This window comes from Osmerus eperlanus, chromosome 2, assembly GCF_963692335.1.
Source record: "Osmerus eperlanus chromosome 2, fOsmEpe2.1, whole genome shotgun sequence".
Lineage (NCBI taxonomy): Eukaryota > Metazoa > Chordata > Actinopteri > Osmeriformes > Osmeridae > Osmerus > Osmerus eperlanus.
In genome coordinates this window covers 6,265,906-6,291,796 of record NC_085019.1, presented here as the reverse complement: position 1 = coordinate 6,291,796, position 25,891 = coordinate 6,265,906, and the positions used below count along the sequence as shown (strand labels likewise).

The window sequence follows — 25,891 nt, the reverse complement described above, 5'->3', positions numbered from 1 at the left end:
AAATATCTAACATATAATTTCCCCTGTCTGCCTAGCCTCTTTGATTCACGCTTGACTCATATGGCTTTAGGGCCAATGGGGTCCGCCTTTGGAGAGCCTTGAAACCGTCTCTTCTTATCTCCTTTCATCATCTCACCATGGGACGCCTTGAAACCGCAGGACCAGTTATTGCTTTTTTTTCAGACAGCCCAATGCGGACTGGCCAGCAGCCAATCAGAGTCTTGTTTACACTCAGTGAGTGACAATGCTCGGGTAATACGCCAGCCAATCAAAATCTATAATGAGTGAAAACCATAGTATTTGGAGAAAACATTTCCGTAACATAATGTATATTGGAACTAAGCATGTCAATTACCAAATATACGTGTTAGTAGATTACCTCTATCAGTATGCACAAATAAGCGTCACAACAAGATACAATTGATTAAATTATCGTTTTTCTCTTCTACAGGCCAATATTACCTATAACGGAGGAGATGAGGCTGCAGAGATGTAGCCATATCTTTATGTAGCCATATGTGACCCAAATGTATCCTACATATGTAGGCTACCGTTTCCCTTAATTTTACTTTTAAGTCGCATACATTCAATTCTGAAACGCAATTAGTTGAACAGGCTGACGGTCCTTCCTATCCAACCAACAGAAACAATGAAGGCTTCTCAAATGACCTCTTGGTAGCCTCCTATATCCTCTATCGGTGTAGTTTCAGACCATGCTCTTAGACAACTGTGACAATAGTAAAGTTATACAGTAGCCTATAGTCTTGGAAGTTTACATATCGATTGCTGTCATCACTGAACAAGATGAAAACGATTAGATTATCCGATAACTTACTCATCTAGATCATATGTGAAATGTAAGGAACATATTCTCCAATTTGATGAGGGATGTAAATGTGTTCCAGCATTCTCGTCATCATGAAGGATATCCATTTTGAACAGCAAATAGAGCTGCACGTTCTATCTTCCAAGCACTATGCTTAAATCCCTGGCGCCATTACATCGGCTACTTTTTCTTATTTTAGCGAACGGACTGAAAAGAATGAATGTACTCAACTAAACAGACCAGTGCATGTAAAGGACTCTAACTTTAAATCTGGCGCCCACAACATTGTTCAGCATTGCCAGTCACTATCCCATTGGTTTGTGGTGTTGGCCAATCAGATTTCCATGGGTCCCCGGTTAGGCGGCACGAGCTCATCAGCATGCAGGTATCCAGCCAATGGGCGAATGTGTTTACCCTCCCTGAGACGCGAGGCACGAGCTGATCAGTGCACTGGGAAAGAGAATTGCTGTTCGGAGATCCGAGCCTCGATTCTCTAGTCTAGAAGCCCGAATCCCGGTGCTTTTAGCAGATTGAACGACTACAGAAGCACAGCTTCAAATGGAAAACTATAGGACTTAACAGTAGCCACATGCTTTTTTAAATGAGCGTCATTCTTGGTCTGCGCCTTGTTTTTATTTTGTGATTTTATAATTTATTGTTATGCAAGGATTTAACACACCAGTAAGTACATTTTGTATATTTTCTAGTTTTTTTAATAAATAGTAGCAGTAGCCTACTTATATCAAAGATTTCAATGGATGATATAAACAGACATCAATAGTGACAAGTGACAATGATATAGAACCACAAATATTTTCCCAAATACAATTATTTCTAAAATTCTACAAATCTTAACAGTTAGAAGTAGTAGGTACTTTATTGATCCCCAAGGGGAAATTGAAGGCAATATCTAAGGCCAATATTATACCCTACCCTTTATTCAAAATAGGCCTGCATATCATCAATAGCTTAAAGAATACATTTCTCCAAATTCTACAATGCCATCCTGATTAATTGTAGAGTAAAATACAAGCAATATTATTTATTATTCTTAAACTATTATGACATCTATTTGGCCAACAATTGTTTCATATGCACCCAATATCCTTATTAATAATAGCACATTACACCTACAGTACTAAACCTATTGGAAAGCCTAATTAAAGATTCGGCTAAAAGTTAACATCTTTATTTTAAGGATGCTTATAAGACATTTTAAAGGCCGGTAGACTCAGCGTTTTGGTAGAGATGTAGGCTAGCTATTGATCGGCGGCTCATTTGATCAGTCTGGGATGTCTATCCAAGTCGTTGCAATTTGTTTCAATCTTGTATTTACTGCAGACCTTTTATTCCAACATTTGCCAGATTCCTCTTAAGTGGTAGCCTATTATAATAATAGTTTTTTACCACAATCATTTCGAGTCGAGTTTCTCAATATATTGTTTAGATTGTCGACCTTGTTATTTACGCTGTAACTTAGGCAAAATGCTCAATAGAATTTACATGGTTTTCGGAAGGGGAGGAATGTTTACAATAGCTCAGCTATGGTGTGTACCCACCCGGTCAGCTTTGTCGCGGATGGGCGCCTCTCCCGCAGCATGATTCGACCTATAAAATAATTTGATTTATCATCTGAGTTTGTATGTTCAACCGAATTTCGCCAAAGAAATAGACAATAATACAATTAAATTACAGGCGTTGATAGTTTGAATTGAAAAAAATCTCAATTTCGCGTCAAAATCTACACAGCCAATGGCCAATGCAACAGCTTTGTCTCATAACCTCCCAGTATTGCTTTTATTGCGTGAATATGATGGCTCCCTGCATGTCCGTAGCTTCTTTCAGTTTCGGTATACTTAAGGTAATTGCAATGGACTTGTTCTTAAATACTTTTATTTAGAATGGTTAGACGTGAGGATGGTCTGTTTCTGAATTTTTAGACGGTAAGGACGGTAATGGCTGACTGCAGGCAACCTCAATGTGGAGACAAAGACAGTCTTGGTGACGGCCATTCACCTTGGATTTCTCTGGAACATTGTTCCAAACATTAAGCACCTTTCAAGTCACTCAGTTAAGGATTGCGTGTTGACAAAAACGGAACTACATTCACTACGAATTATTCTCCTATTAATCCATACGAGTTTACTATTTGGGAAAAACATGAAACGCTAAGATTATTACATTATCATTTCTAAGTGGCCTACAGAACTACACATTATATGAACACAGGAAAGAACCTGGAAGGATGTCACATGTGTTTTAGAATAGTAAAAAGGTGCATACAATTTATTTAAATTATTTTGTGGGAAACAATATTCTGTGCCATTAATGCTATGAGGCTACAGGCCACATTAGGGTTGCCTGATATGATTACCTGGAATAAAATAGGTCACGACAGATAAAGACAGTAAGAGTGAAGCTATTTGAATGGACATTAGTAGACACACACACGTCTATATTTTATGTCATGACCTCATAAGCTTTGGGTTCTGGTGATCTGGTGATAGATAAGTGTGATTTTCTGAAGGTCTTGGTTAATTTATGACGGCGTAGTCTGTGTACTGCGGTAACAATGGTCAAATCTGAGTTTTTCAGCTTCTTTGGGCAAATTTCAGAAACATGCCTCGCGCTTGACATAAATCCTGTTACATTGAAGCTTGCGATCGTCCCATTGTTATGCATAGTAGAGACAGGGTCCAATAGTGTGACGAGCCTATCTACAAGCAGAAAACAGGTGATCAACTTTTAGCAGATAGTCCTGCATTAGAGACACCAGGGTCAGGGGAAGCAGCTAGGCCCACAGCCGTTCACAATTTAGGGCACATGGAGGAAAGAAACACAAACTACTTCAAAATGTCACTACCTAGTCTGATCAAGACACCATTGATCTGCATCAGCAGCGTGGTAAAGTAAATTAATTGCAACCTTGAGCCCTATATTAAAAAGAGAAAAGGAAATCCACAATTGGTGATTTAATTCGGTTTGACGATGCTGACAGTTGACAAATACGTTGACATAGTGTCTATTCTCATATCATTTATGATCACCTGTGAATTAAAGTAAATAACGGCATGACATTTACAGACATATCCTTAAACAAATGTGGGCCCAGTGCGTTCAAACCATCCTCTGTTAATAGACCTATCTATTCCCATTATAGGACGTAGGAAATATTTTAATTCGACATAAGAACTGTCAGTTTTTTTTATGTAGGCCAAATATTTGCTGGGTGCCTACTTCATTACCTATTGTTTAGCCTACTTGCAATAAGAACGAAAGGTTGTGTATTCTTGGAAGATAGATGGTGATCTAGTGATATTGGTCTACACCGCATTTGCATTAAGGAGAAAGCTATCCGAAATTTGTCACATTCAACGATATGGGCTAGTACATTAGCCTACAGTTTACTACAGCGAATCGCTATTTTCTGTCTAGGACCTACCTCTGTCCTGACCGCTGTAGCAGTTCCAGCGATAATGGGACTGTACCGTTCTTTTTCTTACAGAAAAGATGAATGGAGGCTACGTTTGTGGCTGGAGAAGTCTACGATCAGCTAAATGCAATACGTAGAAAAACAGAGAAGGATTATTGTATATGGATTGCATTTGAATATCCTGGTCTACCCGCTGGATTTCGGATTATTCAACATTCACCAGGATGGAAGGGCGGGATTTCGCTGCGCCCGCACACCTCCTATCTGAGCGGGGCGCGTTGGTACACCGAGCCGCCTCTCGGATCGCCTCCTCCGGTCACAGCTCTGTACAGCATGCCGGCCATTTCCCACCAGGAAAATATTACCCTTCCCACATCCCGATGACTCCCCATTCAGGTAGGTCAAATTTATGTGGTTGGCTTGAAGTACTTTTCATCATTGCCTAATAATTTAGAACATATAGCATATAGAGAAATACAGAATTTAAGTAAAATGCTCAGTTCGCTAAAACGGAGTTGCGCTATTGTCAGCTGTAACAAGGCCCTCGATGATGGATGTGCAGCATTTTAACACAAAAGCTATTAAAGTTTAGTTTGATGTCCCATACAATTAATAGGTAGAGGTTTTCAAAAATAAGATGGATAGTCTATTGTGTAAAGAAACCGCTAGGCCTGTAGGCTACAAATCAGAAAGATTAGACCAAATGTAGCCTATTTAAACTAAACCAATCGAAAGGCAAAAATAATACATTTAGTTTTTAATTCTACATTTTCTGGCAAACTTTATTAACAAAATGCTTGAGTGTTTAGAGCACTCGAGTCAAGATACACCAACCTTGTCTAATTTTGGTTAGAGTGGCTTCTTATGTTACTTTTAACATACCCCTCTGTTTGATTCTCAATAAGGCTTATGATTTTATGTCACATTCATGTGTCATGCTGTTGCTTGTGGATGGCGCTATCACCTGAACAAAAGCGTGGGCGTACACGGCTCACGGTTGAGATGACTATGAGGCGACCGAATGCATAGGCGTTCATGTAAAGAGGTTATGGAAAGAACCATGGGCTTGTGTGCCAGAAAATCCTCATTCTATATTTGGCATTGAAGTGTTGGGGTGCAAATGGTTTCACAGTGCATGCATTAGATTTAACAAGTAAGAGGTATCTTGTTTTAATGTGTGCTGCATGTAAATATGCACGTTTGTGCGTGGAAGTTTGTGCCATAATGCTTATGTCTGGATGGTCATACGACGAACGTTACTTGGAAACGGTTAGGGATTAGATGTTCATGAAAATGTACTACGTTTCTCATCAAGTCATTTAACTAGATTACAAATATGGGATTCATATTGGTCTATATTTAACTTAATTTACATACCAATTTTTGATGAAGTAACATTTTTTGCATCTTTACTTTTTTGGGGGCTTTTTTACAAATCAGCTAGTTTACAAATGTTTCCCAATCACACCAACAATTTATAAATCAGAAGATACAATTTCTGAATTGTCTCATGAAATCCCAAAAGCCTGCTACCAGATAGAGACTGTAGGCCTAGTGTATGGCCACTGGGGTGAGGGGCTTTGTGTGTGTGCGTGTGTGTGCGTGTGTGTGTGTGTGTAAAGGAGGGAGGGCGGGTGGGGGGAGGGGGGGGGTGATTATCTATAAAGTGGATCAGTGGATAAATGCAGGAAAACGTTTTGCTAAAGACAAAACAAGAAGTAGATTAAGATGTTTAAATAATGTTGTATATTAACATATGGAGTTTATTTTTTATATATGTATTTAGACCGGTATCACATTAGATAACCAGTTTTTCATGCTGGCATTGATAAATTTTACACTTACTCCTTTGTGGAGTCTCTGGAAAGTATGATTTGATAATAAAATATTGAAAATTAGACAAAATAAAAGGATGTATTGCCCACCAAGCCTGATTCTCGTAGTTTTAGTGGACTCCATTCTGTGGTTTTAAGAAAAAGTATACTCGTCTAACTTCATGCACTGTCTTGTAGATTATTATGTTGATGAGAGCCTTACAATTAAAGCTAGCCACATGTCCCAGGTGTACTGCTAACCGGATATGGCAAATATTTTGTTTTTTGGCTGCAGCTTGCACCACCATGCAGATATACTCCAAAATGTCATCACTGTTCAGTAAGATGCACAGGTGGTTAATTGTTCTAGAACAAAATATCCAGTGTATTCAGTACCACATGGGTGTGACTGGGGGTTTGGTTCACTATCATCTTTCCATGGTTTATAAAAGGAATGAACATGAAGCATTGTCATGGATATTTGCAAAGGTTCAATTGAAATATAGCATTTGTAACAAAATACTTTTCAAACGGGCCGAAAGCTTTTTCGGACAACAGTTCCAACTCTAAAGTATTTATATTTATTGTCTGAATGATGAAACACTTAAAAATCCAAATACCTTGATTAAAATTGAGCATCAATAAACACATTTGTCAAAAAAAGACAATTGCTCCAAATATAAAATTGTATCTGATATTCGTAGATTGTTGAAGTGACCATGTTCAGGTGGGTAGAGCTGAGCTGGTGCCCAATATATGGTCTTAACAGGACAAGTAATCAATGTCCCTTACAACATTCTGTGCTTTACCATAAACACAACAGAGCATGTTATTTACTGAGTGTTCAATCCTTCAGTTTCTCAGCGGTTTCTCCCCTGGGACAAATGCGCCCACTGGTTCACATTAATACTTTACAAAGAGAATGAATATTTCAGGCTTGATGTAAAAAGCAGCTTTCTGGTGTGGCTCCTTGAAATGGCTCTGGTGATGTTCTGGAGATGTTTGTTGTAAAGACTTCTCTATGCTAGTCCTGCTAGAATGCCTGCTGGAAACTGCTGCTGCTGTTGCAACACCCTCCCTTAACTCTGTAACAGTGACTCACGTTCCTCGTTGGCTCTCGAGAGTTTCACCATTCGATGTCTTCCTCCCCAGTCCAGGTTGTGTCAGTCGTAGGCTGGCGTCCACAGTGAGCGACCGATCTAAGTTTACCTCCTCCCTTGTCTGCTGATCCATGCCACTCTCTGCCTGAGTGCATCTTCACTTACTGAAATAGCTCATCATTTGTAATGTGTCAGGTGGCAGATTTGTAGTTGTAACATTACTTCGAATTTTTCTTTTCACATACCCCCGTCCTCAGAACGACAGGCATGTTGATTTGTCAAATTGTTTAACAGTGTCTGGCAAATGTAGTGTATTTACCAGAATAACAAAATAACTTGAAATCTGCCAGCAGGCTGATGATGGGCCCTGAGTGCAGCTGTGCTATCAAACCAGGAGACCGAGTGGAGCTGTCTTTACTGCTGGCATTTATGACCGGGGCTCATCTTTCAGACATATTGTTCTGATCACGGGGGTTCGTCTCCAAGGGGTGGCTGTGCTCAAGCAGTGGGGGACTCGGAGACTTGTCCATGGTTGAGGTCGGCTCTAAACACCCCATGTAATCAAAGGTCATATTGATGTCACTTCCCTTACTCAGGCTCCCTTTCCTTACACGTAGCCTTCACCTCTCTTTCATCCCCCCCAGACTGGCCTTCGCTCCTCCCCTTCGTTTCTGCCCCCCTGTTCTTAGCAGGAAGACCCTTCTGTCTGGGAAGCAGTGGTCTTCCTGCCACTTCTGTTTCAGCCAGGCGTCCCTGCCTGGGGCCATTGTTGCAGACCCCAGCTTTGTGTGGCTTTTACAGCATGCTGTTAAAGATACAAAAAAAACCCACCCCCTCCTCCCTCCTTTATTGTTTTCTGGTAGGATGTCACTGTCATTCCTTGGTTTTTACGTCCTGGCTGGATATCCGAGCTGCTTCCCTCTTCAAAGGTTAGTTCTGCAGTCTGGCTTCTCCCCTTAGCTTTTTCCAAAGGAGAATAAATAACTTTACTATGGGTTTTATTGAATGGCTCATTGCTGAAATATCCCAAGGGCTGTCGGGTTGTGGAGAGGTGGAATCACAGACAAACAGGTGTTTGGTAGAGGTAGGAAAGTGGCTGGTTACAACCCTGTCTTTAAAACAGTAAACCATCGTGAGTGGGGGGAGTTTGTTTGTGAGACGGGGCCTTATACTCGTTCTTGCTTTTCATGCCCTCCATCCCCAACTGTTCCACTACAGAACCTCAGTCTAATGATCTCACACCCCCTACCCACAGATCGTTGCCAGAAATGAGGAGCAATTTTAGGATTTGGCTGGGGGAAAAAAACAACAAACTAAGCTGAGACCTCTCCTTTGAAGTCTTAGCGAAAGAAAAAGGACATCTTAAATAACCCGCAAAATATGACATTAAAAAGCGACTTGTCTGAGGTAGCTGTGGTGGGGGGTGCCGTGACAGAATGTGGGTCTCCGGCCAACTTCCATTTGGCTACTCGCTCGGCTCTGTTATTTACTCCTGGGTTCCCCTCCCGTCCCGGGCCTCAGACGGCCGGCCAGTTGCAGACCTGGTTTGTCGTGAGATGACATGACCACGGAGGAGCAGACATGATGTCACAGGAACTGTCTTGGGTGGCTCGGGCCTCGTCTGGCACCCTACACCGGGGCTGAAACCCACACCTAGCCACTCTATGCCACCACCTGTCCCCCTCGCCTGCTTACACCTGCGGGAAGCACACACTGCTCCCCTTGCGCGCTCACTCGCTCGGGCGATCAAGTGGTCAAGTGTCTTTTTGTGGGGCAAACCCCATGCCTGGTGTCACACCCAGTCAACCATGGTTGCTATGGGAAACCTGTCCAAGGATCACCTGAGTCATAGTGTCACTGAAGGCCTGCTAAGTCTAGGACCCAACCACTGGTTGATTAACTGGGCCAACCATCCGTCAGAGAAATATTCTAATCAATCTGACATTATAAAAACAAATTCGCAAAGCAACCAGTGAGGTAGCTTCTGGAGTTAAGATGTAATCGTTTCTGAAGGCTCTTGATATATATATAAAAGGGCAGCTGTTCCTTAGGCAGTAGGTAGGGATCAGGCAGGTTAGGAGGATGGAGCGAAGCGGAGCGAGAAAAGGTTTCATCAGCTTGTGTTGGCCAGGGAGCTGGAGAGGCAGTCACTGAGACAGGCTCTTCAAACAGGCCGCCACCCGCCCTACACCACCCGCCCTACACCATGTGGCACAGAGCCATGGAGCCTTCGCCCCAAGCACGGGGCGGGCACACAAGAACAACACAAAGGAGACCCACGGGTGAGACCGACAGGCAGGGTAATACCTTCCTGGATCAGGTTTCAACGGTTCCATTTCAAAACCTGGCCGCCTATTTTTACACTCAAATTGAGGAAGTGAGAGGTTGGATTAGAAAGACCTGCTTTGAATGAAAGAAATGGCAAAACTGATATTGTTGAGATCAACTGGACTGATATATGTGGTGTTAAGTCAACAATTGCTATTGTGTGTGTGTAATTGAGACTCTAACTCTCTCTCTCTCTCTCTCTCTCTCTCTCTCTCTCTCTCTCTCTCTCTCTCTCTCTCTCTCTCTCTCTCTCTCTCTTCTTTCTCTCTCAGTCTCTCTTTCCCATCCTCTCCCCTCCCCCTCTGTCAGTATCAGGCTGCTCCCCCCAGGCCCCCACAGGCCCACCTCGGTGCTCCGCCGTATTGCATGTGACAGCTGTTAGACATTATTAACGGCTCAAGCAGAAAATCCAGATTACTTGTTTTTAATTTCAATTTTATTATTGTAATCTTTTAGCGAAAAGAACAAGAAAGCTGTTGTTCTGTTATGGGTGGTTGTAGGCGGATTTCAATCCGGGGGCAGACTAGACGGCGGTGTGTGTGTGCGTGCTTTCGTACATGTGTGTGTGTGTGTGCATGGTTAGTCCCTCCAGACAGCCCCTTCCAGAGCAGAGGCACCCTGTGGCTGGCTGTGGGGCCCAGGCAGGTGCACGATTAACCCCCTAACGTCCCAGACTCTGCATCGAGTGTCCCTAGCCGGCTTCCATCCACTTCAGGCTGCTTCTCGTCTACAGCCATGATGACAAGGAGTCCCAGTCACAATAAAAAGCAGCCTACTGACCCAATATCTCAATATCAGGAATAATTATCACCAGTCATAACTGTTTCTGTAACAGTGGTTGTCTCAGTAATGATCACGATGACTAATCCGTTGTTTTCAACGATGACACACATTTTTCCTGCTACGGGGGCTGGGTTCCTCCTTGGTGTGTCTGACTGGAACATGTATGGCTGGGATGCCAGGGGGAGAGGGGGCTGGCGGAATGCAGATAATGGGGCTGAGATTCGGTAACTGTCACCGAAGCAGCGGGCGACTGTGACACGCAGCACCAAACAATGAGGCGCGTCGCTGAATATATGCAGAGTTTTTTTTTTGGTTGCCATTAAATATACATGCGGTATGCCTCTCAAGGATGTGTCAGCTCTTTTGTGGGAAAACAAAGATTAGCATCAGGAATTCCATTTTAATAAGTCTCAGGGGGGCCAGCCAACCAACTGCCTGGTTCTCAATCCGAGAGGGACTTGTTGCTCTCGTGTGCGCGTCTTCATCTCCCGTGCATCCTCCTCTTCCTCTGACGTTGATTAGAGCTCAATTCCGCCTGTCTTCCTCCTCTCATCCCGTTTTTGTGAATCGCTTGTTTTACACGACTCGCCCTTTCATGTCCGTGTGTTTCTTTTGTGGGGTGTTCGCGCACGCGTTTCTCCCCTCCCCTCCTCGTTGTCCTTGGTTCACCCTTTTTCCGGTTGCCTCCGCTCTCCTCCGTTGCCCCCTCTGTTTCTCCCGGCTGGGTTCTCTCTCCTCTGTTCTCAGTCTCCTCCCTCTGTCTCTTCTTTATCCTCCTTTTATTGCCCCGTCCCCTCCGTCTCATCCTGCCTTGTGTGACCACTAGGCTACACTGCACGGCCTCTGCTCTCTCTCCTGCCCCTTTGTGTCTCTGTGTCTCTGTGTTTCTCTCTCTTTCTCCCCCCCCCCCTCTCTCTCTCTCTCTCTCTCTCTCTCTCTCTCTCTCTCTCTCTCTCTCTCTCTCTCTCTCTCTCTCTCTCTGCCTCTCTCTCACCTCCCTCTCTGCCTTTCCCTCCTCTCTCCTGCCCCTCTCTCTCTCTCTCTCTCTCTCTCTCTCTCTCTCTCTCTCTCTCTCTCTCTCTCTCTCTCTCTCTCTACCTGACATGTATCCTCTGTCTGGTACAAATGACTGGGTCCTCAGCAACAGATGTGTGCTTGTCTGCTGTCTCCGCACGCAACTCACGGCCACTAACCTAGCCTCCGAAGACAATGAGGATTGGGTGGGGGTGAGGGGTGGTGTTTTGTGTGTGTAACAGTGACTAGAAGACAGTCACACACACACACACAGACACACACACACACAGACACACACACACACTCTCGCACACTTTTTCTCTTTCCCTGCCTCTCATGGGGCTAGGGGGCCATTGGGCCAGGCTGAGGCTGAGACTGCATCGTCTGTTTACATCTAATTATAGAAACTGCTCTATTTTTAGAACCACTGTTCAGGATTTTTATATTCTACGAGAGAGAGAGAGCGAGAGAGCGAGAACAAGAGAGACAGGGAGAAAATAAATAAAGCCGTGGCAGTTTTTTCTCCCGTCCGTTGTTGAGCGTTTTTTATCCGCTCGGCAGCAGTGGTGAGCACTGCAGATGTCCAGCGCTCTGCAGAGGGAGAGGAGCGGACCGCCGGGTGTCACATTCATCCCCAACGAGGTCAAAATGCTAATGGATTTATTAGTACGTCATGATTGAACATCAACAAAAAAATGATCTCTTTAGGAGTGACCTGTCCCAAGCCCAGTGAATCGAAAGTGCCATACATCACTGTAGTCAAAACAACGACCAAAAGGTTTATACTGAGGCTTAGCATTGTATAGAATGTCCCTTTAAAGAGACAGAAGAGGCCCTGAAACTAATCCCCGGGGGATGAATGGACGGTGTGATCCAGGGTGATCCATGTATGTGCTGGGGAAGCCAGGTGAGGGGCCAGATCTGGGCCTGTCCGGGCCAGCCAGGTTCCCGTCGCTGGCAGGTGCTCTAATAGAGAGCCTCCGAGGCCGAGTGCCCACTCTATGCAGCTGGAGCCAGGTGCCCCCTTGAAATACGCTCAGACACACACACACACACACAGACAAATCTCCCCCCACACCCCACCCCCTCTCCCACCCCACACACACACACACACACACACACACTATTCTCTGACATGGCAGGCAAATTAATTGGCCGTGAGTATGTAAGGTATATGCTTAGATAAAGGTGTGCTGTCTGGCCGAGGCGTAGCGTAATGGGTGTAATGATGGCTCCATTGTGTTGGATGTTGAGGGGGGTAGTTAGCCGCCAAGCTAGCAGGGCTCACTGGAGGACTGAACACGGTCTGATTAATAGTGGGGAATGCTTTGAAGTGACACCCGAGTGCACAAGCTCACGGGCTAATAGCAATAGCATCAGTATGTGGCGCGCCTTCGCTCCCTCAGTCTTCATTAGGCGGCGTTCTCTCTCGCTATCTCGCCGCCCGCCCTCACACACCCGCCTCATCTAGCCCCTCGACGTTATGGAGTGTAATGGTTTTATTTTTGTATTGTTTCGCCACTTCCCAGTTATTCCTCTCTGTCAAAACCACTGCTCTCCCCAGCCTGTGGAGTAGAGAAGACTCCAGGTGAGACGAGGCTCCGGGTGGACTCGGGAGATTAGTTTGAGCACCACCAGGGAGATCCAGTCCAGCTCTGCGCCTGGGATCCTGTTTGATCTCCCACACTGGCAGCTGAGCCACAGCTGGGAGAGATTGTGTGCGTTTGTGTTTGTGCGGCGTGTGTGTGTGTGTGTGTGTGTGTGTGTGTGGAGGAGTAGGGGTGTGGTGGTACGAGCCTGGCTTGTCAGCTGTTGCAGTAAAGTAAACTATTAGTGGTGGGAGAACACTCCGTTTCCACCAACAAAAAAAAAAGGAGAAATGCTTCTAATTGCAGTGAGGTCGTGGTATGATTACATGTTGGCTAATGCACTGTCAGAGCGTTCTCCTGGCTGCCTGTCAGGAGGCTGCTGAAATGGCTCACTGCCTTTTGGTTATACTCCATAATGGAAGGATGTGTGTGTGTGTGTGTGTGTGAGTGAGTGAGTGAGTGGAAGAGAGAGAGGGTGTAAAAGAGAGAGCCCGAACGTGTGTTGGTAATACAATTCTGTTCCGCTCAATCATGGGGTCGCGCTCCTCTTGGTTTTCTTGTGGTTGGAATTTTTTGTTGTTGTTCTAACTCGGCTGGTACGTCTTTGAAAGTGTGTGTTTTCTGTGCGTGCGTCTGTGTGTATATGTTTGTGGGAGTCAGCTCACGGGAAAGAGCAATCAAGGGCCCTGTGTGGTTAAGTGATTGTAAGGAGAGGGAGAGAGAGTGAGAGAAAAAGAAAACGAGAGAGTGAGAGAGGTGGAGTGAGAGTGAGAGAGAGACAGAGGTTGCAAAGTGGTCGGCTGCTGAGGGGGCAGAATGGGGGGGGGGGGGGCTGGTGAGGTCGGCCTCTTCCGCCCCCCCCCCCCCCCGGCCTCTCTCTCCTACCACTACCATACTACCCCAAATCCATCTCCAGCTCACATCCTAGCCTTCTCACATGCTTTCTAACAGCACCACTCCCCTACATCCATGGGGCGTTTGGAGTTTTTTAGGTAGCATGCCACGAGAGCTTGATCCCCGCCTTCTAGCAGGTTCTAAACTTGTAGTTAACTATTTCTCAGCGTGAGTCACATTGGAATTGGCATTCCCGGCATCTGGACTGTCTGTTTGTGTCTACGGTCGATAATGGCCGTGTCCTATCTGATTTTACCAGTAGCAGGAACACAGAAATCACCATGGCAGCTGCAGGGAGGGGTCAGCTGAATTCTGGCTAGTGGTCACATGACTAGTCTGCTGTGGCTGTGGCTCCCTTGATTGTGTCCTGGTGTAGTTAAGGGCTAGGATTAGACTGAAGAGCATGGAGTGTGTGTGTGTGTGTGTGTGTGCGACTAAGAGATCTGTGTATTTGTGGAATCCTGAGGAGGTGGGTCACAGTCCAGCTGTGGTTCAAGGTGGCTGAATAACCCTGACTGTAACGGTGTGTGTGTGTGCTTGTGTATGTGTGTGCCTAGGTGTGTGTGCGTTAGAGCACGACTGTTTCTGTGTTGTGGAAACAGGCGGTTGATCGGGAGGAAAACAAGGCATGAGCTTGTTATTCTCCGGGCTCAGTGCTTCTGGTCCTTCCTGAGGCTGGTGTGACGGATCAGTGAGGTATGAGGAGAGAGTTGGTCATCGCGGTAATGGGGCGCCACCACTGTCTGACTGAACACATGGAGGCTGGAAGGATCACACCAAATGAAAGGAGACCGGGGGGGGTGGAATGGACCATTCACCTATTTCATGTTTGTTTGTTTTTTGCTTTGTAATGCCTCACTATTGAATATGGGTCAGCAGCGATACTGAGGGGCGTTGAGGCTGTTTGGCTTCAGTGCTGTTATGCAGGCTGTACTGTATGTATTTTGTTACACAATGAGTTTGTATGCTTGTGTGTGTGTGTGTGTGTGTGTATGATTATGATGGATCTTTTTCAGAAAGCGGAGCTGCTTCACAGCCTTTGAGGATCAATACACATACAATATGCACAAACACACACGCACACACACAACCATACACACTGTCTCGTCTGTCAGTTTACCGAGTTTCCTTCGGCTCTGTGTGCTCTTTTTTTCCATCGGAGCAGATGGTAAACATTGAGACTGAAAGCAGATCCTAAATCCTTCTGGGTGTCCATCAGGACTCCGGGCTGTGGGGTGGGACTCCGTCTCCAGTTTCTGGGCGCCGAGCGAGGGTCTCGGCCGCTCCCGACGGCCGCCGCGGAGCTCTCTATCCCCACACATATGTGGCGTGTCATGGCTCCCATTTGAAAAGGCACTCCCAGGGATTGACGCGCCCACAGACGCCCCTCAGAGCTGGGAAGCGTTCCCCCGACCGCACTCCCCGCTCTCCCTTCCCAAACAGCACATCCAGGGAGCCCCCCCCCCCCCCCCCCCCAGTGTGCCGGTGTCTGTCGCCCCCCCACCGAGGGCGCATGTGGCAGCCACTCCGAGGAGCCGTCTCCCCCCCCCCCCCCCTTCTCCCCTGTCTGGTGGGGCCCATCCCTCTCACCTGTGCTCACGAGACCCCCCCCCCCCCCCCCCGTGTGTGTGTTTTTATGTGACAGCGTGAGCAGGGTTTATTTGAGCACGCGCGCACAAGGCTCTTTATAGAGGCTGGTTTGAAGGCTGCCGCTTTGAAGCTTGCGCCGCCTCTAACTGGGAGTGATTTTATGAGCCTCCGTCTGTGCCAGGCAGCCTGGACGCCCTGCCAGAACCAAGATTGGGGGAGCAAGGATGTCATTCCAGTACACACCATCTGGGGAGTGTGTGTGTGTGTGTGTGTGAGAGACAGTGTGTGTGTGTGCGTTCGTGTAGGAGAGAGGTGGTTAGTGTTGGCTGTGAGAGGGAAAAGTTTGGCTTTTCCGAGGCGGCCTCGTATTGCCCCTGCCTGCGTCTCTTGATTTATGGGCCTGTGAAGGAAATCTCTCATTTGTCACTTTTCATCTTTTTTTCCTCCACTTGTTTTTTTTTTTTTCTTTTTTTTTTTCTCTCTTGCTTTCCCTCAATGGGATTCAGCTTCACCAGATCTTTCAAGCACAGCACTGGCTCCACGACAGGGCTAAGAACTGAAAGACTGTGTAGGAAAGAGAGAGAGAGAAAGAGAGAGAGAGAGAGAGAGAGAGAGATGAGAGAGAAACGGTGGAGAGAGAGTAAGAACCAGTGCAGGCTGGAGAAAGCGGCTCTCGGTATCTCGTTAAAATCGTGTCGAACAAAAAGGTTGTCTTAGCGGATGTGTTTTAAGTAAATATTCATACGTTCTGACATGTTGGCGGGTGCATTCTGTTTGTGGTGAGGATGTGTGTCATTAAACAGGGTATACTTTCTGACTGTAAATAATTCACTGCTCTAGTTGTTATGGTGCCTTTATGCTGGTCTGTGGTTTGAGCGTTATTGTTAGAAATACATAATCATAATGAATTTGGTTTGGATCCCGTACCCAGCTGCTTTAGTGTGTGTATGTGTGGACAGCAGCTCTCAAACTGCAAGAACACACACACACACACACACACACACAAAGGCACTCCACAAGGTCTTGCTAGGCTGTCATAGATTATCCAAGGAGAGGTCATCCTGAGTTTAGCTGCAGTCTGGAGTCTGTGTGCTCCTCTGTATGTGTGTGTTTTTCTATATGTCTGTGATCCCCTGGATGTGTGTGCAGTCTCTTGTGTATGTGCTCCTCTGTGTGTGTGTGTGTGTGTGTGTGTGTGTGTGTGTGTGTGTGTGTGTGTGTGTGTGCAGCCTCTGTGCACCTTACTCACTCAGGTGCTAATCTGACTCACCCTTCCCTGCTCTGCTGTGGGAAGCGCTGGTTCTTCTCCGCCACACAGAGAGGAGAGGGCAGCAGGAGGGGCAGATGGGGGTTGGGGGGGCCTGGATAATGAGGGCTCTGACTGAAATGATTATGGGACTGGCTGATAGGAATCAGGGACTATATTTGAAGAAGTAAATTAATTAAATCCCCCCCCTCTATCTAATTCCACGTGAATTCTCCCACATGAATTCCTCTGCTGACGTCGCCGGTTTGGACAAACTGCAGAGTCATGGTCTCAGTTTCACCATTAGGTCCTGCTTACATTTCTTCCTGTTTTCCCTAGCCGGCTGCTAGTGTCCCAGGCCGACCCAGTAGGGGGCTCCACTTCTGAGCGGGCTGGAATGGTCATTACTCTGTGGTCAGAGCAAACAAGCAGTGGTGTACAATGTCAACATAACCAGGAGGCTTCTTCACTGCCACCCGTGTTGACATTACTGCTCTCTTATCTGAGGGCTGTGAACTCGGCCCCACAATACAACACTGTGCCAGAACAAATACAGCACGGAGAAAAACCATACTCTCACTGACACACACACTCTGACTCTCTCTCTCTGAGACACTCTCTAAAAAAAAACATACATGCGGGTGCGCACAAGCACACACAAACAATGCAACACCTGAACGCTTTGATACGCCGCCGATATGCATAGTAGCAGACGTAGGAATGGTTAAACCAACAGTTTTGTCAACTTTCCCAGACTGCATCATGCAACCGTCAACAGCGGTGGCTTTGACACGTGTCTGTCCGAGGCAGCAGGCAGCAGGAGTGACTCAGAGGAGCGTTCAGTGACGTCGAAGGCCAGACCGGCCCGGCCTACTGGTGTTCATGAGCGCTCGTGAAAACGCCTGAGTGTTAAGGATTCCGGTGAGCTGTGCCATTAGCCAGGACGGTCATTATTCGGCTCCCACTGGAACAAAAGGGAGGGCTGGTGTGTCTGCACCCACACTCTGTCTTCCAGCTAGGCCCGAGAGAAACGGCACTTTCTGGAATGCCATTTGAGCTATCCGTTTCACGACTCTCTTTTGAGCCGGGTTCTGTGTGGAACGGGGGCCGGGAAGCAGGAGGCGGAGGAGGAGGAGGGGAAGAAAGGAGGGAGAATGAAAGGGTGAGTGAGAGGGGAGGATTTGGATACTGTTTAAGTGCCGCTGTCACAATTGCTATTTTTTCATGTCAAAACATATCAGAGGTTCCTCTCCCCCTCGCTCCCTAATAACTCTCCTTTATTCCTTTGGTTCCTTCCCCCTCTCCCCTCCTCCCACCGCCAGTCCCGGCAGGCCCGTGCCAGAGCGGGGCCGGGGCTTGGCCTGTGGTTGGATTGTGACGGCCTGTTGAAAGCTGCTGCTCCTTGTCCCTGGGATGTGAGGACTCCCGGATTGAGATTCTGGGCTATCCAGCTCCCTGCCTTTCTCTCTCTCTCTCTCTCTCTCTCTCTCTCTCTCTCTCTCTCTCTCTCTCTCTCTCTCTCTCTCTCTCTCTCTCTCTCTCTCTCTCTCTCGCTCTCTCGCTCTCTCGCTCTCTCTCTCTCTTGCTCTCTCTCTTTCTCTCTTTCCTGATCCATTCTGGCTACTCGGCAGGCCAATCTCCCAGCTCCACACAAACTGGCCCAACACAGAGGCGGTGACAAGTTTTATAGTTAACGGAACGAAACCTATATTAAAAAAAGAGAGAGGACCGCCAACATGTGTGCTTACAGCCATGCTGTTAAAACTCTGTTTAATGGTTACATTGGAAGAGAAGGTTTTCATTTTTACATCCAACCGTGCCAACACTATAGAGCACGGCTCGGGAAAATATATGATTTTCATTTCTTTGTGTAGAGAGAGGCAGCCGGGCCTGTTTCTTTCCCGCTGTGACGATTCAGGCGTGTTCGGGAACAGCCTATCAACAGGTTGCGTGTCACGACTCCCTTCCTGATAGGTCAGCAACACATGCCGGAGGGTATGGATCTCTTGTCGGCCCAGACTTGACTCTCCACACCTCTACCCAGCCTTGTTGATGCTGTGCAAACTCGACCAATAATCAAGACGTACCCGTGTATGCGTGTGCGCGCGCATCTGTGTGTGCAAGTGTGTGCGTGTCTGTGTGTGTTTAGGAGCGCTAGGGCCTAGCAGTCGTTTGTATTGATGTACAGTAGCACTCAGAACAGATGAGCGTCAGTGGAGCACGTGTACATTGATTGAGCCCCATGGGCTAGACAGCACCTGCACACACAGCGAGGGGCCATCTGAGCTACCTACCCAGGGCCCCGTCCCCGATACCCAGAGCCAGGTGTAGGAGGAGCAGGAGGATAAGGCCGTGGATCATATCGATATCCACTCTCTCCCCGGCCTGACCTTGTGGCTGGCTGCCTGGCTGGATGGCTGACTAACTGGCTGATTGACTGGCTGATTGGCTAGCTGTCTGGCTGACTGACTGGATGACTGGTTGTCTGACTGGCTAGCTGGCTGACTGGCTGGCTTGCTGGCTGGCTGGCTGACTGCTGTGTTTTTGCTTTCCCCCCCTCACAGTAAAAAGCCTAACCAAGTGGAGAGGAGGCGTTTTATGGCTGCCCTGCTTTATGTTTCACTTCGTCTGCCCGTGTTCCAGGAAAGATGACCTTCTCCGCTCCCTGCAGATTGCAGGAAATGCTCCTAATTTGACTCCTCCCTGCTGAAGTGTGTTTGGCCAGATGTTAAGCAGACTCTGTAACGGCATTCCACGGATGACCAGTGTCAGTGGATGGGAGACATAACTCAAGTTAAAGGCCTAGTTTGTCAGATGCATTTCATGTAAGAATTTACTGTGTGATCTGACTGACCTTGCGTGCACTGTGTTGGCTGTGAAGGAGAGCAGGCCGCTTATCTGGCTGGGCCGGGCCCAGACTTGAGAGTCCTTATGGCTGGATCTGTTTATGGGGAGAGGAGTCAAGGAGAATGTCCTCAAGGGCCTTGGTCGTACACACACAGACACACACACACACACACACAAGAGTCTGACTCTTACACATTAATTGTATGTCTTCTCTCGAAATACAAAGTAACACCCTCTATCCGATTGACCTTGGCTAGTCAGGTACCGGGTCCTCCCTCCATATCCAGGTTATCTCAGTAACCCTCCCATTTGTCTCCACCAACGCTGCGAGACTCGACCGTCTCTCCTCTGTTCTCCTCGCTGGCCGACAGGAAATCATATTGGGGGCCCGGCGGAGGGGCCCGTGGGCAGAGCAGCCCCGTCTGGGTTATCTACAGGGTTCTGTCTCTTGCTCCTCTGACAGGGGACATCACTGGGAGGGAAGCCAGAGCAGGGGGCTGTGCAGTGTTCCTCTCGCTGATGACTTCGGGACTTGATCGTATTACACTCGGCCCCAGCTTGAGAACACACAGGGCTGTGCAGCAGCCGGCCCCCGCTCTGCCCTGCCCTGCCCAGCCCCAAGCCAAGACTGGAGACACTGGGCTCTGAGTACGGAGACACAGAGGGGAAGGAAGGGAGGGAGAGGGGGAGGAAGGGAGAGGGGGAGGAAGGGAGAGAGGGGGAAGACGAGAGGGGGGAGGCGGTGAAGAAGACAGAGGAGAGGGTGAGGAAGAGGGGAGAGAGGGAGGAAGAGAGATAAGGCGAGAAAAGGAGGGAGCGGGGAGGGGAGGCGGAAAGAAGGGGAGGAAGAGAGAGAGAGGGAGGGAGGGAGAGCGGGGAGAAGGCCAAGGAGAGGGACGGAGGAGAGGGGAAGCGAAAGAGAGAGGGAGGAGAGGAGAGGAGGAGGGAGAGAGCACGAGAGAAAGCAGGACATTCCAGTGAGCGCTGGCTGCCAGTTGCATGCTGGGATGGCTGATTTATGGGCGGGGCCTGACAGAAGCAGGGGTGAACCTGTGACTCCCTATAAAACGGGACGTTCATTACCCTCCTGGGCCCGACGGAGGAACGAGAGGGAAGCTGATGGACGAGAAGGAACAGAGACAGCAGGAGGGTCTGGAGAGGTGAAGGAGGGATAGAGGAGGAACGAAGGGTGGATGGGAAGGGGCGGGGGGGGGGGCGGGGGGTAAACGAAAAGAAAGAGAGGAGCGCCTCCTTTCCAAAGGAGGCGAAGGCGAGAGGAGAGACGGAAAGCGAGGGAGGTGACGAGGGAGGACAGAAATATAGGGGCTGAGCAACAGGGGATGGATAGAGAAGTGCGATAGAGAGATGATGAAGAGGGTGTGAGGACCGAGAGAGAGAGAACTGAGAGGGGGAGCATGAATGATCGAGCTGGAGGGAGAAAGGAAGAAGGGGGGGGGGATGAAAGTGAAAAGGAGAGACAGCGGGGTAAATCTACACTGATGAATACGAGCTGCTCCCAGATTTATATGGTGTTATGGGTATCATTATACATCACCCGGGGAAGAGAGGCCCACACTCGAGCAGTGTGAGGTCTGTGTGTTTTGCATGGGGTTCTTGCTGCGCGCGCGTGTGTGTGCGGTGTGTGTGCGCATCTAAGTATGGTGTGTGTGTATCTGTGTACGCCGTGTGTGTGGATCTGGTGTGTGTGTACAGTGTGTACGGCATGTGTGCCTGTGGAAGATGTGTGTGTGTGTGTGTGTCTGAAAGCTTTAATGTTCCTACAGTCTACCACGTGACCGTTTGTGTTTTTCTCTCTGAGCGGGTGCGGAAGGCCGTGGGAGTGTGTGTCGGGTCGCGCGTGTGTGTGTGTGCGCGCGCAACGTTTCTCATTTGTTCCTCTTAGTCTGCACTCGTACTGTTCCTGTCTCTGCCAAAGCAAACTCATTGCATGCCTTGTCTGCGCAGTTAGACTGAACATGGTTGCCTTTGGTTCGGTAACTTACACCGGCCCCATCCTCACCAACCCCCAACCCCCCTCCCCCCCAACCCTCACTCGGCTGGTCGTGACGCTGAGGGAGACCACCCAGCACTCCACGGAGGGGGCCCGCTTTGATGTGGCACCAGCATATGCAGGGTGTACGGGTATAAGCTTCCCTTCAAAAACACACACACTTTTACCGCCTCTTGTGTGGCGTCACCGCTCCTCGTCCTCCACCGGTGGAAAGCCTGGCGCGCGCACACCCACACACACCCACACACACAGAGGCAGCATCCCTAGTGCCAGACTGTACCAGCCTGAGATATTAGTGCCTCATGGCCAGCCGGAGGGAGAGAAAAACCTGCCCAGACAGACCGCATCTCAATTTGCCAATTAAGTTCAAAAGTTAAAGGGGAGTAATTACAGCAGATTCTGCTGAACACTTGTTTTAATCCCCCTTTTTCTTGACGACGAGGCATGTGTCTGCGACCTGATCCAGGCCCAATTTCCAACGTCGGTGGAAAAGAAAGGGCACGCAATCCGCCGTTAGTCACCCCGCCGTCCATCCCAACACACAAGGACATAAAACCAATGGATTCAGACAGATCAGTCATCAGCAATAAAACTAACCAGATCCAGAACGTTCCGTCTGAAGCAGCCGGTTGAACTAGAGAAGCATGGAAATCCCTTTCTCTTCGCAGGGAGACCTGTGAGAGAATGTTGGACGGAGGAGAGCGTTATACTCAAGTCATGTTTAATGTTGTTGGTTGACGTTCTCTCCTTCCTGGGCCTGCAGATGGGCTTTTTACGGGTGCCAAATGGAGGTTTAGTGTCTCGCTGTTGGCCCGTTTTAAGAGAATCTCCTCCTCACACCGTCGCGTCAGATGTTTGCCGATCCGTGCGACTCCTCTGTACTCTACGAGCCTCTCGTCCAATGTTATTGGCCACAGGGCAGACGCGTATGTAACTTTAAACCTTAAGTACAAATTGCAGCCCAGGGATTGGTCTTCGGCGGTTTTCTTGCTAAGGGAAAGGGCTCGGTGCGCGACACTGTATTTGTCGGCACGGCAGAAGCACCTGCGGGGCCCGTGCGCTGAGAACGGGACTGGAGGACGAGGAGGCAGAGGTGAGAGATCTCTCTCCGTGACCCCCCCCCCCCCCCCCCCCGTCTCCAGCACCGAGAGCTGGGAGTTTTTAGGGCTTTGGACGCCGGGATTAACTCTTTTGAACGGGCGTTTGTGTTTGTGTGTGTGTAAGGTTGCGAAAGAGGGGGGGGGGGGGGGTGAGGGGTGGGAGATGGGGGGGTAGGGGGGCCTCTTGGACATCATGGTCCGGTGTGAGGGGTGAGGTGAACCAGGAAAACGACCCCTCCACCTCCCTCCATTTCACTGTCACCCCCCCCCCCCCCCTTCCTCTCATACGCTCCTATGTGAGATGTACAATGCTGGGAAGAAATGTAAGTCATTAACAGAAGAGACAGAAATAGCGTTTATGGGCTCAAGCAGCCTCTGAAATCATTTTCCATATCAGTGCAACTGCATGGGCCCTGTGGGGGAGTAAATCTGATTTTCTCCTCTCTGTGCCAATGGGAAACATCATGGGAAAGAAAACAGATTGGATTGTTAGGAGATGGGCTGACGCAGCTGTGGGCGGCTCACTATGTGCATGTGTAACGTGTGTGTGTGTGACAGAGACAGAGCGAGAATCACACAGAGAAAGAGAGAGAGAGAGAGGTGTGTGTGTGTGTGTGTTTGTGTCTGTGTGAGTGTGAGTGAGAGAATCAAAGACAGAGAAAGACAGCGCGTGCATGCGAGTGTAACCGTATGTGTGTAGGACTGTTTCTATGAGAATGAGATGGATGAGGCCCACTATGGTAATCACAATTTCATGCCTGAGGAGGAAGGACTCGCGGTCCAACAACGGCCCTGAAACCTCCTCGTGTAACAATAGGTCAGTTAACAAGCACACTCACCAAAGTTCGGACAGATAACAAATGATTCTCCTTGAGGATTATGTTGGAGCCCTGTATACAAAGAGAGCCTCCTTGCCTGGCACATTTTTTTTCCAGAATGTCAGCCTTTTACCGTTGTTCAGTCTTACAGGGAATGTTTTAAGTGGGTCGGAGCAGGCAGTAAGAAGTAGATTAACTAGAGAGGGTACAATTTCTGGGGAAATTGTAGGGTGTGCTTGCTTGCGTCGGTTGCACAGGGGTCCGTTTTTGAATGACATTTTTACAACTGATATTTCTGTATATTTTATATAAAAATGCATACTTATTATTTATAAAGATTACATCGATTTAAAAGCTTTTTTTTTTGCTGCTCATTTACAACTGAAAATACGAGTGAAGTGTAGAATGAAATAGATGTCTTCTCATTTCCCCTGCAAGAGGCAGCCTCATCGTTGAATCAAAACGAATACATTTGGCAGACCGGTGTAAAAATTGACCTAATCTCTATGACTTAACCCTCGTGCTGCCTTCGGGTCACATGACCCAAAGGTTCATAACGAAGCATCGTTGTGTTTACCCAATTTTACCCAATACAAAAACAAATAAAAATAATTTTCTTTTAACCTTCGCAATGTGGGGGGTCTGAGACAGCCCAACGGTTAAAAGAAAATGCTTCACTTTGTTTTTGTATGCGGTAAAGTTGTCGCAATACGACGGTGGGTCACAATGACTGATGGGTCAGAACGACCCGAAGATAACACAAGGGTTAAACGAGACTTAAAAAGTTTTTCCCTTCTCGTGATATTTTAAGGAATTTAGTCTACTCATATTGCATTCATTCATGAATAAAGAACCCCCTTTGAAGATTATTCTACGACGTTACCGGCAGTAGAAGATGGAATCGCGATTCAAACAGTACCATCTGCTAACTGAAAATATGCCCCCAAAAACGTAAATAAGCTTGACATTTATTTAGTGGAAAATCGCTTTCATAAAAAGCTCAGTGGTAGCGATCATTGTCAGTAACAACGCCAAGTGCGATATAGCCCTGTGTGGAGAAGCTGCCCCGGTAAATTGTACTACTACGGTACAGTACTAGACTACTCCTGTGTTCGTTCGTCTTGGTAGCGATTGCGTTGGTTGAATTGGATTTAACGTTCCGTTGTACGGTTTAGGCTGAAATTAATTATTTTCATGAACAGATTGACAAAGTTTAGGCTGTGGCAATGAAGTTAAGGTTAGTAGTTAGATAGACTTTTGGTTTAAGTAAGGGGAGTGCCGAACATGTTCTGTCGCCGTTTGACTTCCTACAGCTGTGTAGATGTTTTTGTAGTGTCTCGGGTAGGCTACAGCGTTGCAGTGAGCAACACTGGTTTGAAACCACTGGTAATTATAATTTCACCCACAAATCGTTTACTTGTAATGTATTGTCATAATAAATCCTACAACGAAAATGTATTTGTGAGGAATGTTTATTTTAACGATTGAAAACAGATGCATCATAGACCACTGTAGTATGTGTTGCCCGGGCAACAGAGGCTAATGTCATGATGCTAATACTTCAGTGACATAGTAGACTACTGTTTCCGAAAGTAGATGTACTTCCTTAATAAAATCAGCTTATATTGTACATTACACGTCACAATTGTGTGTCATATCACAATGTAAAATTAGTAAATACTTATCACCCTGGCCTCTTTGCTTGTGGCGTTTCTGCAGCTGCCTTGCAGTAAAGCAGTTAGCTTAGCTATCTCCCAGAAGTTAACGAGCTGCTAAACTAATGTTCTGCTAGAGGTAGTCACGCGAGTTTTCGTGACGTTAGTGACGTAAGTAGCGTCATTGACTGTGGCTAGCAAGTTAGCCACCGTTAGCTTCACTTTTCGCCACAAAAACTTAATTTCCACTTAAACCATGCAACGGAACGTAAATCCCAATAGAAGCAACTCAATCGCTACCAAGACGAAACTTTTGACACCTAGGTTGTCTATGTAGGCCAAATATTGACTGAGTTTTAGGGGGGCAAAAAGAATAATAATATATATGTGAGAGAACAAAGGTTGTGCCCTTGCCGAAGGCAAAGCACACCCAATAATGCAAAAATGATGTGGCCAGAACTATATGTTTTGGAGAGAAAGTGGGGGACCAGTCCATGGATACTTGTCTAGGTATGGAGTGGTGGGGTTTTCTTCCTTGTGTACGTGGTGGTGAGTGTTCAGAGGGAGACTGGCTGGGATGAACAAGAGTTTCTGATCTTGTGTCAAACTTTCCTGTTGATACTCATCCAGTGTCTTGCTCGGGATCCCTTCTCATTGAGTGGGTGCGTGGGTGTGTGGGGTGTGTGGGCGTGGAGGGAGGAAAATGAGACCAGAGCTCATTTGTCCTGGCCTCCACCTCCTCCCTCTGTGTCCGTCCTCCCACCTTCCCTGCCCTTAGCCTGGAATGCCTGGCCTGCCTCCCCGGAGAGGAGGGCAGTGACTCAGCGCTGGTCTGCTTTCACA

The 25,891-nt window shown here is 47.5% G+C and overlaps 1 protein-coding gene across 1 annotated transcript in view; it reads left to right on the top strand.

Moving 5' to 3' along the window:
- Positions 1 to 1,289: 1,289 nt before the first annotated feature.
- LOC134034270 (BAH and coiled-coil domain-containing protein 1) overlaps positions 1,290 to 25,891 on the top strand; it is a 65,447-nt gene continuing 40,845 nt past the window's right edge. The window contains exons 1-2 of the mRNA XM_062478689.1: positions 1,290 to 1,507; positions 4,332 to 4,655. Of these exons, the coding sequence (XP_062334673.1) occupies positions 4,484 to 4,655 (172 nt within the window). The 5' untranslated portion in view covers positions 1,290 to 1,507; positions 4,332 to 4,483. The remainder of the gene's footprint in view (positions 1,508 to 4,331; positions 4,656 to 25,891) is intronic.